Source organism: Acipenser ruthenus, chromosome 24, assembly GCF_902713425.1.
Source record: "Acipenser ruthenus chromosome 24, fAciRut3.2 maternal haplotype, whole genome shotgun sequence".
NCBI classification, from domain to species: Eukaryota; Metazoa; Chordata; class Actinopteri; order Acipenseriformes; family Acipenseridae; genus Acipenser; species Acipenser ruthenus.
In genome coordinates, this window is record NC_081212.1 from 393,552 (window position 1) to 407,308 (window position 13,757).

General features: G+C 42.5%; 1 protein-coding gene across 4 annotated transcripts in view; it reads right to left on the bottom strand.

Moving 5' to 3' along the window:
- Window positions 1-204: 204 nt before the first annotated feature.
- The window catches only part of LOC117964243 (Fanconi anemia group J protein homolog), a 39,551-nt gene continuing 25,998 nt past the window's right edge, over window positions 205-13,757 (bottom strand). For all 4 annotated transcript variants that reach the window (XM_034907135.2, XM_034907136.2, XM_058997833.1 and 1 more), the window contains 6 exons: window positions 9,585-9,744; window positions 8,352-8,473; window positions 4,371-4,483; window positions 4,189-4,271; window positions 2,923-3,246; window positions 205-1,802 (listed from right to left, as the gene is read on the bottom strand). In XM_034907135.2, the coding sequence (XP_034763026.2) occupies window positions 865-1,802; window positions 2,923-3,246; window positions 4,189-4,271; window positions 4,371-4,483; window positions 8,352-8,473; window positions 9,585-9,744 (1,740 nt within the window). In that variant the 3' untranslated portion in view covers window positions 205-864. The remainder of the gene's footprint in view (window positions 1,803-2,922; window positions 3,247-4,188; window positions 4,272-4,370; window positions 4,484-8,351; window positions 8,474-9,584; window positions 9,745-13,757) is intronic.

The following is a 13,757-nucleotide window of genomic DNA, read 5'->3' on the forward strand; positions in this document are numbered from 1 at the left end:
ACGGGCAGCATGCAGAGGGGTGAAAGGACTCCCACTGCATATCACTTTGAGCCATTCCAGGTTTTATCAGCTTGCTTTCCAAACGGAAGGGAAACAGTATTTACAGACCCAACTCATCAGTCCGAAATACCCGCATCAAATATTGGAGTTTTATTCTAGAATTAGAAGACAACTGTAAATATGAAAAAAAAACAAACAGCTGGATCTGCATTCAAATACCTTGTTTTTTTTAAATTTTTATTATATGTGTTTATCTATTGAAAACACATTATCATGTTTATCATTCAACTGTGTTCACATTTTTCTCCAACTTGCAGTTTACCTGATCCAGATAGATCACATACAGAAATCTTACAAAACAGTTTCAATTATGATAAAAATCTATGGAATTATATCTATGTGTAGTGTGTTTTGAATTCAGAATCAGTGCACCACAGGGGAAAAAAAAACTAATAGTATAAAATGACAGTATTTAAGATTAAGGTCTAAAATGAAGCTATTTGGAAACATCACTTTGTTTCCATGTATTGTCTTTGAATGAAGCCCAGTCATGCCTAGTTATGTGTGCAGTAGTGAGTCTACAGAGCTCATTAAAACTGTGCATGGTTTGCATTTGAGGAAAAACACAAATACATGATCTTCTTTAATGACGGGAAATAATAAATAGTACTCTACAAGTTTCATTACGTACTGGCCATAAAACAAACCAAGAGAGACAAAGTGTCTGATTCCACGCCAAGCCACACAATACTGTACCTGACCTGTGTCAAAATGAACTAAAGAAAAAAAATATATATATTGATATCTGCAAAGGCTTGAACTCTGGATTTGTATTCTAGAACACAGAAAAGCCACTCATTATAATTAGAATATTTCTATTACTTCGGCCTCATCACCTGCGTGCTGGGAGAGTAAGGAGATGGTTTCACTATTACCTGCTAATGAAGCTCCTTTATTTCTAACCCTGGACAGCCTACGAGTCCTGCTCTTTGTCTGCCTGTCAGTCACACTACACTCTTCTAGATCCACATTCCCCTGGCAGCTTCTCCTATTCCAGTCTTCTCGCCCTACAGTTTTAAAGTCTGTACCGACTGCATTCCTGCTGCCAGCACCACAGTGCCCCTCCTCACTGAGCGCGCTCAGCAATGCAGGGTCCTTATTAGACAGGAAAAGGTCTTCAGATAAACCCCGGGCTGCTGCGTTTGAGTTTGGAAGGTGCAGAGTCTCTCCACTCGTGTGTGTGTTCTCTATGGTTTTAGAGCTGTCCTCCTCAGTCTCTTCATCACCTTCTTCCTGAAACAACTCAGGGGTGAAGAAGATGCTCTGATCCTCACCCTCCTCCTCCTCCGGCACTTCCAGGGGGGTACAGCCGCCCGGCACTTTGACTGGTGAGAGCTCCAGGACACCGGATGCTTCTGTAGCCTGACCCTCACCTGCACACTTCACCTGGCTTTCCTCCTCATCAGGAAACCTGGTCCTTTCTTCACTGGTCAGGGACGTTGCTTTGGCTTCTGTAGCAGACCCGCGTTGACAGCCTCCCCGGGAGTCTTTGTTTGAAGCACTAGAATGGAAAAGGGGCTTCCTGAACGAGGTCGGCAGGGGCGTGGACGTCAGTGGCAGGTTGAAAAACTGCTGGATGGTCTCCTGAGTGATTCTGCTGCTGCTGCTGCTGCTGCTGCCCAGCCTGGCTTTCCCCTGTGCTGAACAGCCTGCTGAAACTCTTCTCCTGGAGCTGGAGCTGCTGGACGGGACGGTGGAGGGTGGAGACTGAACCTGCTGCTGCTGTTTACACATCCGGCTACCTGCAAAAACAAAACAACGGTGCAAAATACTCTTTAATTCTGATATTGGGGATACAACAGGATAGCTTCTCCATGCAAAAAAAAAAAACAAACAAAAAATAAAAAAAACACACAACATTGGGTTTACTTCCTTAAGTCTTTCAGAGGAGATCCGAGTTTGAATGAAATTTTAGAGCAGAGCCATGGCTATACTTGATAATGGCTGTGGTGTAACCATAATTAAGAATCCAGACCCGTCTATAGTACTTTGTCCCATATCCAGGGCGGTGTGGAGTAGTGGTTAGGGCTCTGGACTCTTGACCGGAGGGTTGTGGGTTCAATCCCTGGTGGGGGACACTGCTGCTGTACCCTTGAGCAAGGTACTTTACCTAGATCGCTCCAGTAAAAACCCAACTGTATAAATGGGGAATTGTATGTAAAAAAGAATGTAATTGTATGTAAAAATAATGTGATATCTTGTAACAATTGTAAGTCGCCCTGGATAAGGGCGTCTGCTAAGAAATAAATAATAATAATAATAATAATAATATCCCTGTTGTTCTGGCTAATTTAATTCTTCAGCTCAAACCGGACAAAATCACTAGAATTGAGATAATGTTGTTTCAATATCTTTGTGAGGATATATGTATGTAAATAAATAAACAAACAAAAAAAGCATGTCTGTTTAAAATTTCATTCTATTCCGTTATAATGCCAATGTACTCTTTCTTTTAGTACTGAGACTCACGCTCAATATAACACGAACAAAGGTCAAGGAGACCTAATTAAAAGCAACAGAGACACATCTGCCATCAACAGCCCAGATCTCTGCCGTTTGGCCTGCGGGACTGAGTGGTATAATATGACACTGCACTGTAACTCCACAGAGAGCAAGGCACAGAACAAACTAACTAACCAGCTAACCAAGAATACATCCTCCCCTTATATTGTGATTCTGTGTCTACAGCTATGGGCAGTCTCTTTAACCCCTCTTCCACCACCTCCACTCACGGGCTCGTGATGATAATATTTATTTGAGTAATTAAACTGTTTCAATTGAATTAGAGGGGGCGGAGGGGTGAGTCCCATCACTGTCGTCCTTCTGATGTCCACTGCTGTATATACAACGGGACATTCGCACCTGTTTGATAAGGTTTGAAGTCCTTTCTAGCAGGGGCTGCAGTCTTGCCGTCGATGTCCCTCGGCTGTGCTTCTCTCTCGTAGAGGTCAGGTGCAGCCTGTGTGGTGGCCTCAGGGGATCGCTGGCCAGTTGTCTCGCACGCGTCGGAGTTGTCCGCGGGGGACAGATTCTTTAAAGAGAGCTGCCTCTGCATCTCCGGACTTCCACCCTGCACAGAGCATGCAGGGGCCTCGCTGTGTCCCTTGGAGAAGGAGACCAGAGACTGCAGAGCACTGCTGAAGCTCGGGTGGTGCTGGACTTGCTGACGAACCCATTTGGACAGCCCTGGTGTTAAAAAAACAAAAACACAATAAAAACTGTATCAGTGTGAGAGACAGAGGCAGTGCAGGACTGTATCAGTGTGAGAGACAGAGGCAGTGCAGGACTGTATCAGTGTGAGAGACAGAGGCAGTGCAGGACTGTATCAGTGTGAGAGACAGAGGCAGTGCAGGACTGTATCAGTGTGAGAGACAGAGGCAGTGCAGGACTGTATCAGTGTGAGAGACAGAGGCAGTGCAGGACTGTATCAGCGTGTGCGCCGATCCTGCCACACAACCTGTAGAAGCAGCAGAACTCCCAGCAGAACGAGATGCTGAATCTCAAGTGACTCACAGGATAGGATTGCCTTATTAAACAAAAAGGTCAATGCCTCCGTTTATTTATTTTATCCATATTACTGGACCAATATTTAAACTTCATATTATTTTAGGATAGAACCGCAATGTAAACCAGTACAGGAAATGAAACAAACAAACAAACAAACAAACGCACAAATGTACTTTTGTGTTTACAAACCAAGCAACAAGCAAGAAGAGTTCGAACTGTAAAATAAACAGTGCTATGCAGCTGTTACGTGTAGAAACACAGATAGGCTTCTAGCTCCACCCAGTGTCCAAGGCATGCAACTGCAGGTACAACATATTTAGTGCACCAGGAATCAATTGTTTCAATCAGAAATATTACTAGAGCAGGCTCCTGAGGTAATGCAGAGCTGTCCAGAACACATCCAAATGTAGATTTCTAGCACCGCTATGGCATAAAGAGGCAGCAAAATGTACACATCTTAACTAACGTCTTATACGTTCTTGTATTAATTGGTTACCAATAATAATTGGAACATTATTAATTTGCAATTCAAATGATTTCAAATAAAAGTGAATGTCTATGATTGTTTTATTTATGTATTTAATTTATTTATTTATGTAGTTAAAACAACGACAGCAATACCTGTTATGTACTTGTTAGGGTTGCATCTGAAACGGTCGTCAACCAAAATCAGGGCTCCCCAGTCGTTCTTGTGTCGGATACACCTAAAAATGAAACACAGCAATCTTCTTTTAAAAGCTGAATGAATGTAAACGCCTGCACATTGTACTGTATACTGCCCAGCAGAGACGATGCACACAAACCTGCCCAGCGCCTGATTGAGAGCTCGGAAAGCCTGGATCTCGTACCACTGACTGCCTGGCAGGAGCCCGCGCGTCCTGCAATGCTGGTCATTGTACTTCCTCTTCAGTTCCACCTTAGCCAAATCAAAAACCACTCAAGTAAAAGCACTTCTTTACACTCCACTAAGAACACACACGTTAATAGAGATGTATTGACCTATGAATACAACAGACATGTTAACTGGCTTTACATTCAATTCTGCAAGACTAACACACTTGTCTGTTTCTATAAAGTAGCCAGGCTGTCTTTTTATGAAAGATTAATCGCTGTTCAACAATAAACATTTAATTGTGCATTCAAAAGGCAAGCAAAACATTCAAATGAAACATTAATGAAACACTTTACATTTGGGATCCCTTTTTAACAGTAGCAGTAACAGCGCTCATGCTTTCTGTTCAATAAAAGATTCAGGACGGGAGTCCTGGCCAGTTGAAATGATCACTGCGGATGTCAGATAACACTTGGTTAACCAGCAACGTTCACAAAGTCATAAGGGAGGAAGAAAAAGTGCATTGATCAGGAAATGATTAATCAAGGCAGAGGAAGACGGACCCCAGAACAATTCTATTCCTGTACATCGCCGAGACAACACTCCAGGCCTGAAGAAGTTTATCCTTGCATGCCTCTGCGGACAGATTTGTTATGAAGGGGATAAGGAGGAGAAAGGAAAGGGGAAATGAAAAAAATAAAATACCATTTTGTACAAAACTACTTGCCACAGAAATGCCATGAAAGCATCCATCAATGTTTTCACCGCTCTGTATTTTAATGTTAACCTTTTTACATTGACAAGTGAAAAGTTCAATTCCCATCCGACAGGATCTGCTCCAGGACAGGAGCCCGGAGACCTCTAACTGCTTGTGACAGGTAACAGCAATTGAATTTACAATAGGACATGTCAGATGGCAGAGCACATGTACAGGGCAGTCATGTGACAATCAAAGACAGGTCTGAGAGTGACAGAGAGGTCCTGCCCACTGCTCCCTGCCACCTGAGCTGTACTGGGATGGCATGGAAACCATCGCAGTCACACAGTGAATCCATGACTGGTGTAACGATGAGATCCATTGGGAAATATTTTGAAACTGTGCGTCCCATGTGCATGCTGCATGATTTCTGTAGAGTGAAGCTCTCTGTGCATTTCACTGCAGCAAACCGATCACAGTATCATGACCCATCCCTACCACTAACGGACATGAACACACAGCAGTTGTGAACGTTGTGCATTCCACGGAACTCACATGGTTAATCGTCAAGTCCAAAGCCCAGTGATAAAAGTAAAAGGCCAGCACCCCGAGGCTGCAAATGCCATCTAAATACAATCCGAATCTATTTCACCATCTACCCCTTCAATGTCAGGCATCACGTCCAGGCTCAATGCAAGACGACAGGATGCATATGTGAAAAAGCCAATTCCCGCTGCTAGCAAATATCCTAAATGTGCAATAAACCACAGGCTAGAAGGAATTAGTTAAAATGTCAAAAGATAGCCTTTTTTTCCTTTTACCTGTTCATCCTTAAAAACATACACTTAGCCATCAGGCATGCTTTACAGACAAGTGGCTGTGCTGAGCAGCAGGGGGGTGCCCTTGGCAAAGCCAGCCATCTTGTAGCTGTCACTCAGATTCCTCTCCGATCAGTCTCAGAGCTGCTGCTGCTCACACTGCCTTCACTTGAAGGTTTAGAGCACTACTCTGTACCTGATCATGCCAGCTGCTGCTTTTACACATGGCACTTTTTTATTTAAAAAGAAACTAGAAATAAAACACTTTGGTTACTTACTCAATATTAAAAATGTGACAAGTAAATGATATTCTTGTAGCGCTAACTCCACAATTCAGAACCTCAAAATGATATATATATAATGTCATTAAAATATAGTTCTGGAACTTTCAACTTTAAAAAGGATTTGCTAAAGCGTGTTTGAAAAATCGTTCTATTCCAGGGTGAAACAGAGATATAAACTTTCTTTTTATTTATTTTTCAATAGTTCTGCTAATGTATAGCAATTTCAATTATCCTGGGTTTAATAACAGTTATACAGTACGTGTTTATATTGCAAGGTCTAAAATGCCCTACAAAATCTACAACAAAGACATTTACAAGCACGATTAGGATTTTAACAATACGCATTTGTGTATCTTAATCCATCTTAAATCTCTGATCTTCATCCAAAGCACAGAGCCCTAAAACCCAAACTGTTTATCAAGAAGGCTAAGCAGAGGAGCCGGAAGGCTCATCACGTCCAATCCAGCGTCTAGACTCCGAGCTTCCTAAACACACAAGCCACTGGAAATATGGCACTACTGACTCTGGGCTGCAGTGTAGACGTTTTTAGGTCAAAGCCACTCTGAATTTAAATATTGAACGAACTTTAGTTTATGTTTTCACCTTTCACCATAAAAGCACAGGAGATAGATCGGACATGCATCTAATATCCTGCTAGCTTTGTAACATTAAGAGTTTTTAATTGATAATACGTCTTTAAACTATCATATACTGATACCATATATAATATTTAACTTTTTACTTAATTCCATATTTTACACCCTTTTTTTTATTAAAATCATCAACCCTGTAAATTCTGAAACTTGATAATGTCAAAGTCAAGATAAGATGCTTTTAAAACAGAATTTTGGTTTTACATTCAGTATTATACCAATTTGTTCTTGCAGCCTTTTGCATTTTTCAAGTAAACTTGGCCTAATTTCTCTTATTAATTACAAAGCCCCTCCCTCGATTCCTGTGCAAGCCTGGGGTCGGAGAGGATTACATGCATATCCCTCAGTACTGGGGTGGGGTGCTCTCTCCTGGGGCATCTGAATTGAGTGACGGAGGCTTCTGGTAGTACAGTGTTTATTCTTCCTCCTTAAAATATGTAACCAAGTTTATTTTTAAGCGTTAATCCAACTCCTTGTGCAAGACAATACAAAATACATTTTAAAAAACGGTTTGAAAACCCAGCGCATAGCAAGTGTGCTGCTCCATCCACGCCACCAACCTCATAACCTTCAGGGACCCCCAAAGCAGGTCCGTGAAAGGGTTACCCAGTGTCAGAAACATCATACACTTCCAGTGCTGTTCACCGCAGCATGTGGCATTTGAGACATCACGGTCAGGCTTCATGGTTCCACAAATCATCCTGCACATCCCCCCCCCCCCCCCCCGACCACCTACTCATCTCAATCAAGGAGGCTTTGAGGGACCGGGAACAAGTGACATGATTCAAATCTAATGCAACCAAAACTCTCCTCTGAATGGCAAACTCAATCCATTTCCAGCGGAGCAGAAGTGAAAAAAATGCAGCCGTTTCCCTGGAGGTAGGAAGCTGCCGTGTGCACGGCTGCTGCTGTGTTTGAGGTGAGCTGCTGCTGAGTGTCAGTCATCCCGGGGGACAGCTGGGAGACAGCTCTGCTCGGGAACCTGAGACACACTTTGACAGTCAAGTCAAAACTTAAAGGTCAACGCTACCTGCTCAGGACAGGAGAAACAGAACAAAATCACTCTGGAATTGTTCACGGATCACAATTATTATTATTCTAAAGAAATACTCAAGCTTGACTATAAATAGAACACGTGCATGAAAAATGAAGCTTCTGCCGTTACATGTTGCGGTTATCCAGAAGTTTAGTTTATCTCAGTTTAGTCTTCAGGGACTAACAGTAATCCCTGAAATTCTCAAGTCGTCAAGAAGTGAAACTCAATCCAATCGCTTTACTCAGCTTGCAGCTTCTCTTCCACCTGCTGAAGCCAATGTTTAAACTCAACATATTAGTCGCAATGCTGTCTTTTCAAACCCTTCTTCTTCTGCTGCTGGCTGCACTTGTTGTGTAGCATTTTTAAGTACGAGAAGTCTTCCTGAGCATTGAGAGCACTGCTAGAACAGTGCCCTTTCTCATCTATGCATGATGGGGCTCAGTCCTTTAGTTAATATTCCTCACCTGAAGGTTTTTGATGTTGGGGAAGGGTATTCCTATGGTCACCACGGCGCGGGCGTTATCGTCTGTGAAATCCAGCCCCTCGCTTACTTTACCCCTGCACACTGCAATCAGCAGTGCTCCCTCTTCAAAAGAGAAACAGACACATAAACACATTACAATACATCACACGAATAACCTGCTGTCCTCTGCTCCTTAATACATCACACGAATAACCTGCTGTCCTCTGCTCCTTAATACATCACACGAATAACCTGCTGTCCTCTGCTCCTTAATACATCACACGGATAACCTGCTGTCCTCTGCTCCCTCTCTTAATAGTACTGACCCCAGCTCCAATCAGATCATGCTTCGCTCCACGCTATTATTTCAGAACATCTGTCTGTCAACACGTAATAAAAGCTTGAGGAAGCCTCCTTGAGCTTGTTTTGATACATATCTGTAATTAGTAATGAAATACACGGTTAGAGATGAGCAAATGATGTGAAATGACCTGCTAGCAATCAGCTACAATCACATTCAGCATTCTGATCACTAACTGGGAGCAAAATAAACAAATCAAATAACTAAGAAATAAGCACACCCTAGTGCGACTCTTCATGCGGCCCACAGCAGTGGATTCTAATTCCTGGGACGGAGGGAGGGTCTGTATTGGTACCTCTTGATAAAGGCATTTAGAATGAAGCCCACACTAGATGCAGACGTGAAATGGAGTCTCTGAGCATCAGGACCACTGAAGCTGAAACTCATGTGTAATTTAAAAGGCTATTTGCTCACATTCTTAACTCCAAACTGTCACGTTCCACTAATGTACAGAACACCATGCCTCCAGAGGATGATTTTATCCTCACTCTGGCTTTCAAAAAAAAAAAACCTGTATGATATTTTTAAAGTTTCTTCGAAGTGCCTTGCTGAGAATTTCATATCATGCCCGAGTTCCGCTGAAATGGAAATTGCTGTTCTAGTGGTTTCTTCTTTTGCCTGGAGTGTCCAAGCTTGCCAGGGTTCCGGATTGTGTGCACTAGTAAAACACGGAGGTCCCGGTTGAAAACCTGGACTAGATTAGCTGTACTTGAGGACTGGATCTTAAAACACCTGCCGTATTTACCAGCGTCCAGTCCATACAATGCATCACGCCGGAGACTATGTGCCAGAGACTAGGAACGGACCCTTCAACACATGGACTGCCCAACCTGCCCTGTTCTTGAACAGAAGAGTTTGTAGTGTGATTGGCACCTTTTTCTCCTTTCTGTTTGATTGCATCGTAGTAGGTCTGCAGCAGCTCGTCAAAGTCGTTCTTGTCCCCTCCTTTGGGCTCAGTAACGACCGTCTTTATCTCTTCCAGCTTGTCCCATAAACCCGTGTGCACCCAGCGGTCTCGCAACTTGTCCAACATCTGTAAAACAAGGACAACCAAAATAAACCTTGCCCGTGATACACTGGTCATACATACATGCATGCATGCATGTGTATATTATCACTTAATAATGTTACAGGTCTAGCATGAACATGTTAAATAAATAAATAAATAAATTACATCAGTATCTTAACTTCAGGACTAGCCAACAGAACATTAAATTAAAAAGGCCCGCTACCTCCGAGATAAATATCTACACCGCTGCTTCAAGGCGAATGCTGTAAGCCACGACACGGATGATGCAAGGCGTGAATTCATAGGTCAGGAAGCATCCCCGAGGAACATTAATCTTGCTGCTTTTCTTGCAACAGCCATGTCTCCCAGCATACTGAGGGGCCCCTAACAACTCCATTAACTCCATGGCTTCAATCTGACTCCCTGTTAAGTGCTAGCATCCCAACATCCATTAATACCATGATTCTTTCATAAAAGCTGGGACTTTGAAGTGCTTTCTAAAGCTGGTATGAACCTGCCAAAAAAACAACAAACCTCACGCACACACACACAGACAGAGCTTGAATCTCACACATGCACACAGAGCTTGAATCTCACACATGCACACACGCACACACACAGCTTGAACCTCACACACACACGCACACAGAGCTTGAACTAATGGGAGTCTCAGGACTGCCTGCTGTATGTATTTACTTTATTAAACACACAACGAAACTAATTATGCATCAACTACAACAACAAAGCTACGTTTGCATGGCACTGTTCACATAACACAAGGCTAGAGGCACTGTATTAGCAGTACAAGGAGGTATTGAAGAGACACCAGGTTCAAGCTGGGCCATGGGGATGAACCAGGTCTCCCTGATAATCTGGGGCAATGCCAGGTAACACTATGAAAGAATCAGAGCATCACAATCTCGCACTCAGCTCTCAAGTCGGTGGAAACCAATGCAGCTGAGGCTAAGCCGGGCTTGTGTGCTGATGCCTCTTTGTCCAAGCTGAACGAGATTTTGGCAAAACTTTTTTTCTGGGAGGGTGGGTAGAGTCCAACCAGCCAATCTTCAACATGATAAAATCATGGACAGCGAGGAGTGCAGCTTTAATGTCTGATAAAAAGAACGCAGAGGCAACAGAGTTGATAACTCCCAGTTACCGCTAAACTCTCTTTTTATTTTAATGCTACAAAGGTTGCCCGCGAACAAGGAAACCACAAAGCAGGAGCTTTAGTTTTATCAAAGTTTACATTGAAAGTCACTGAGCAATACTGAAGCATTACGCTGTACAAAAGAAAAACGCTCACAAAGTTAGGTCAGATTTGTATGAATCTGTTTAAGCTTTGAAGATGATTCTTTATACGGCCCCTTTGGTGTACATACAGTCCAAAAAAACAAAAACAAACAAAAAAAAACACATAAAATAACCATGTTAATGCCTTGCAAATAGAACAGAAAATACTTCGTACAACACTAAGACCATTTACTGTACATCAGCTCTGTCTTTCTTCCCTGCTCTATTTGGCAGAAACTTGGTGGTTTTAAACTCTCTCCATAATAAAATCACTGCTGCTGCGCTGTTGTTGGTGCAAAAAGTCAGCGATTCTCAAGAGACGAACATTGATCTAAAAGCCCTTTCCACTGCAGAGCTCTCTCCATGTCTCTGCTGCTCGGATTTTCTTCTTGAATAAGCATCGCTTCACAATCAAAGAGCATCTCCACTGGGCTGGAAACGTGTTAGAAGGGTCAAGTAGAAGCTCTTCTTGCATTCGGCACAAAAACTTCACAACAGAAGAGAAGGTACTGGCCGACTGCAGCAGGAGGTGCCGTGATGATAAACTACTTGAGATACAAAGGCTTTTTAGGGATAAGAAAACTTCAAACACACAAAACTGGAAGATAAATGAGAGACCAAAGCATGCTGTTCTTACACCAATCACACCCTTGATTTCAAGTGCCATTCATTTCAGCTCATTTAAAATCGAGAAGTTAAATGTCTGCTGATCGTGCAGAGAGCTGTTCCTTGGTCCAGTTCATTCAGAATTTTTACTTGGTTATCAGTTGTAAAAATGACAGAAAGTGCACACATGCTGCACTGTACTGTACTACTAGGAACTGTCATTATTTCAGAGGCAGCCCGAGTGTCCAGTGCTTAGTGGTTCACTACACATGTTCACCAGTGTATTACTGGCCCAGGGGAGGGGACGAGAGGGGGCTCAAGCCCCATGGCAGCTTGTCGGACTGGAATTTGAAAGTAACCTGGAGGGGGTTGCATTCATTGCTGGATTTTGATTATTTATGGATGGCAGGCAGGCATGGACAGGCCGATTAGAAAGTAAGTTTACCACATCAATGATATGGTGGGTTGATGTGGTAAACTTACTTTCCAATCACCCTGGAAGTAAAAGGGAGGAGAGGTGCCGAGACTGACTGGTGAACTTCTTGGGTTTTCCATGGCGTTTATTCTTTTGATTTGATGTACAGCACAGTGTATAGAAATGTAGTAATTCTGCAGAGTCCACAATGGTTTTCGGTTTGAGATTGGCAAACCCAACAGCACGGTCTTCTGTCTTAAAAGCCAAGCACTCCTGAACTGTCCCTTCTGGTTTCCATCGTTTATGAAACTTGGGATTAGCAACATAATGCCACCTTAACAACCCAGTGGTTTTTAATGTCTAACTGGCAGACGCTTTGTATAAACAGGGAACCAAGTCTGCTGCACTCCAGGCTACATTTAATTATGTATTTCCATACCTCATCTTGATTGCGATCAACTGAGTTCACCTACCCTGTGATTTAAGTACCAGGCAACTCGAGATGTGTAAAAGAAGCCCTCAATCTTCATTATAAATATTCCCCCAGCAGACACCCACAACAAAGCAGCATCTCATTCAGTGCCGTTTGGTTTTTTATAATTGGATTACGGTAAATGTTTATGCTTAGGAATGTATAAATGTATATTCTTAGGAATGTCAAGCAGGCAAACGTTTCAGATCATTTTCCTGTTCTTCCCCAAAATGTGTAAACTGTAATAATCAAATTCAGCCCAATTTCAGCTTGAACCAATTTAATTTCCCTGCTGGTGGCGAAATAGCAAGCATGTGGCTTATCGTTATGGAAGAAATAAATTAAAAAGACACATCTGAGAATGGGAGGAAGGGGTTAAAAGCTGTGAGCCACCCCCCCCCGAAAAGGAAAGGAAACAAATAAACCATTTACATGAGAATAGCTGGAATGTACAGACCCTGCAGCTCACACTCCTCAGAATCATCATTTTCAAAAGAGCTGCAGTATTGTACCCAAAAGAGACAGCTGCAAGGGAACAAACAAATGCAAATGCTAATTTAACACAAGGATGCAACTCAGGTGCAGAAAACAAAACGATGAAATGCTGGCCAGTGAAGCAAACCTGCGTCTCATCAGAGAACACACTGCGTGGGGATTTGAACAGGGCTGCCACCACCCCCACCAGGTTTCAGTCATTTGAATATTTCAAAAGGGAGATCTTCTGAGCAGGTCATGGTTCAATCAATAAGACAGACTGCATTTATTTTTCATACTTTGGTTTCTCCGTCTGCTGCGTTTAAGTACTTGATTTATAATAACGGAACAGAAAGCCGTTCCTGTTTGACAGAACGTTGTTTTATTTTTTTTTTTTTATGAACTTGCTTGCCAGTGGCTTTGAGGTCCAGTCTTGCTTATAAAATGTTGTGTTCTACCCTTTCTAACAGGTCAATACATTGCGTTTCACAAACAGGACATTATAGTTGAATCTATATAGCTGAATTAAAATAATAATGTTTAAAGCAGAGGAAAGCATTTCAGATCCCGCACAGTATTGTTTCTTCATTGAAAAAAAAAACAAATAAAAAAAATGAAAGAAAACAAAATCAAAGGAATTCACTCTAAAGCCAGAAGAACGATAGTGAGCTCTGGCTTTACTCTACAGAAACCTCATTTCCGAAGTTCAGGTTGCACTAGTACAGCGAGGGTTACTACAATCTTAAAAAGAAGTGTTTGACTGCTGCTTCCTCCACTCCC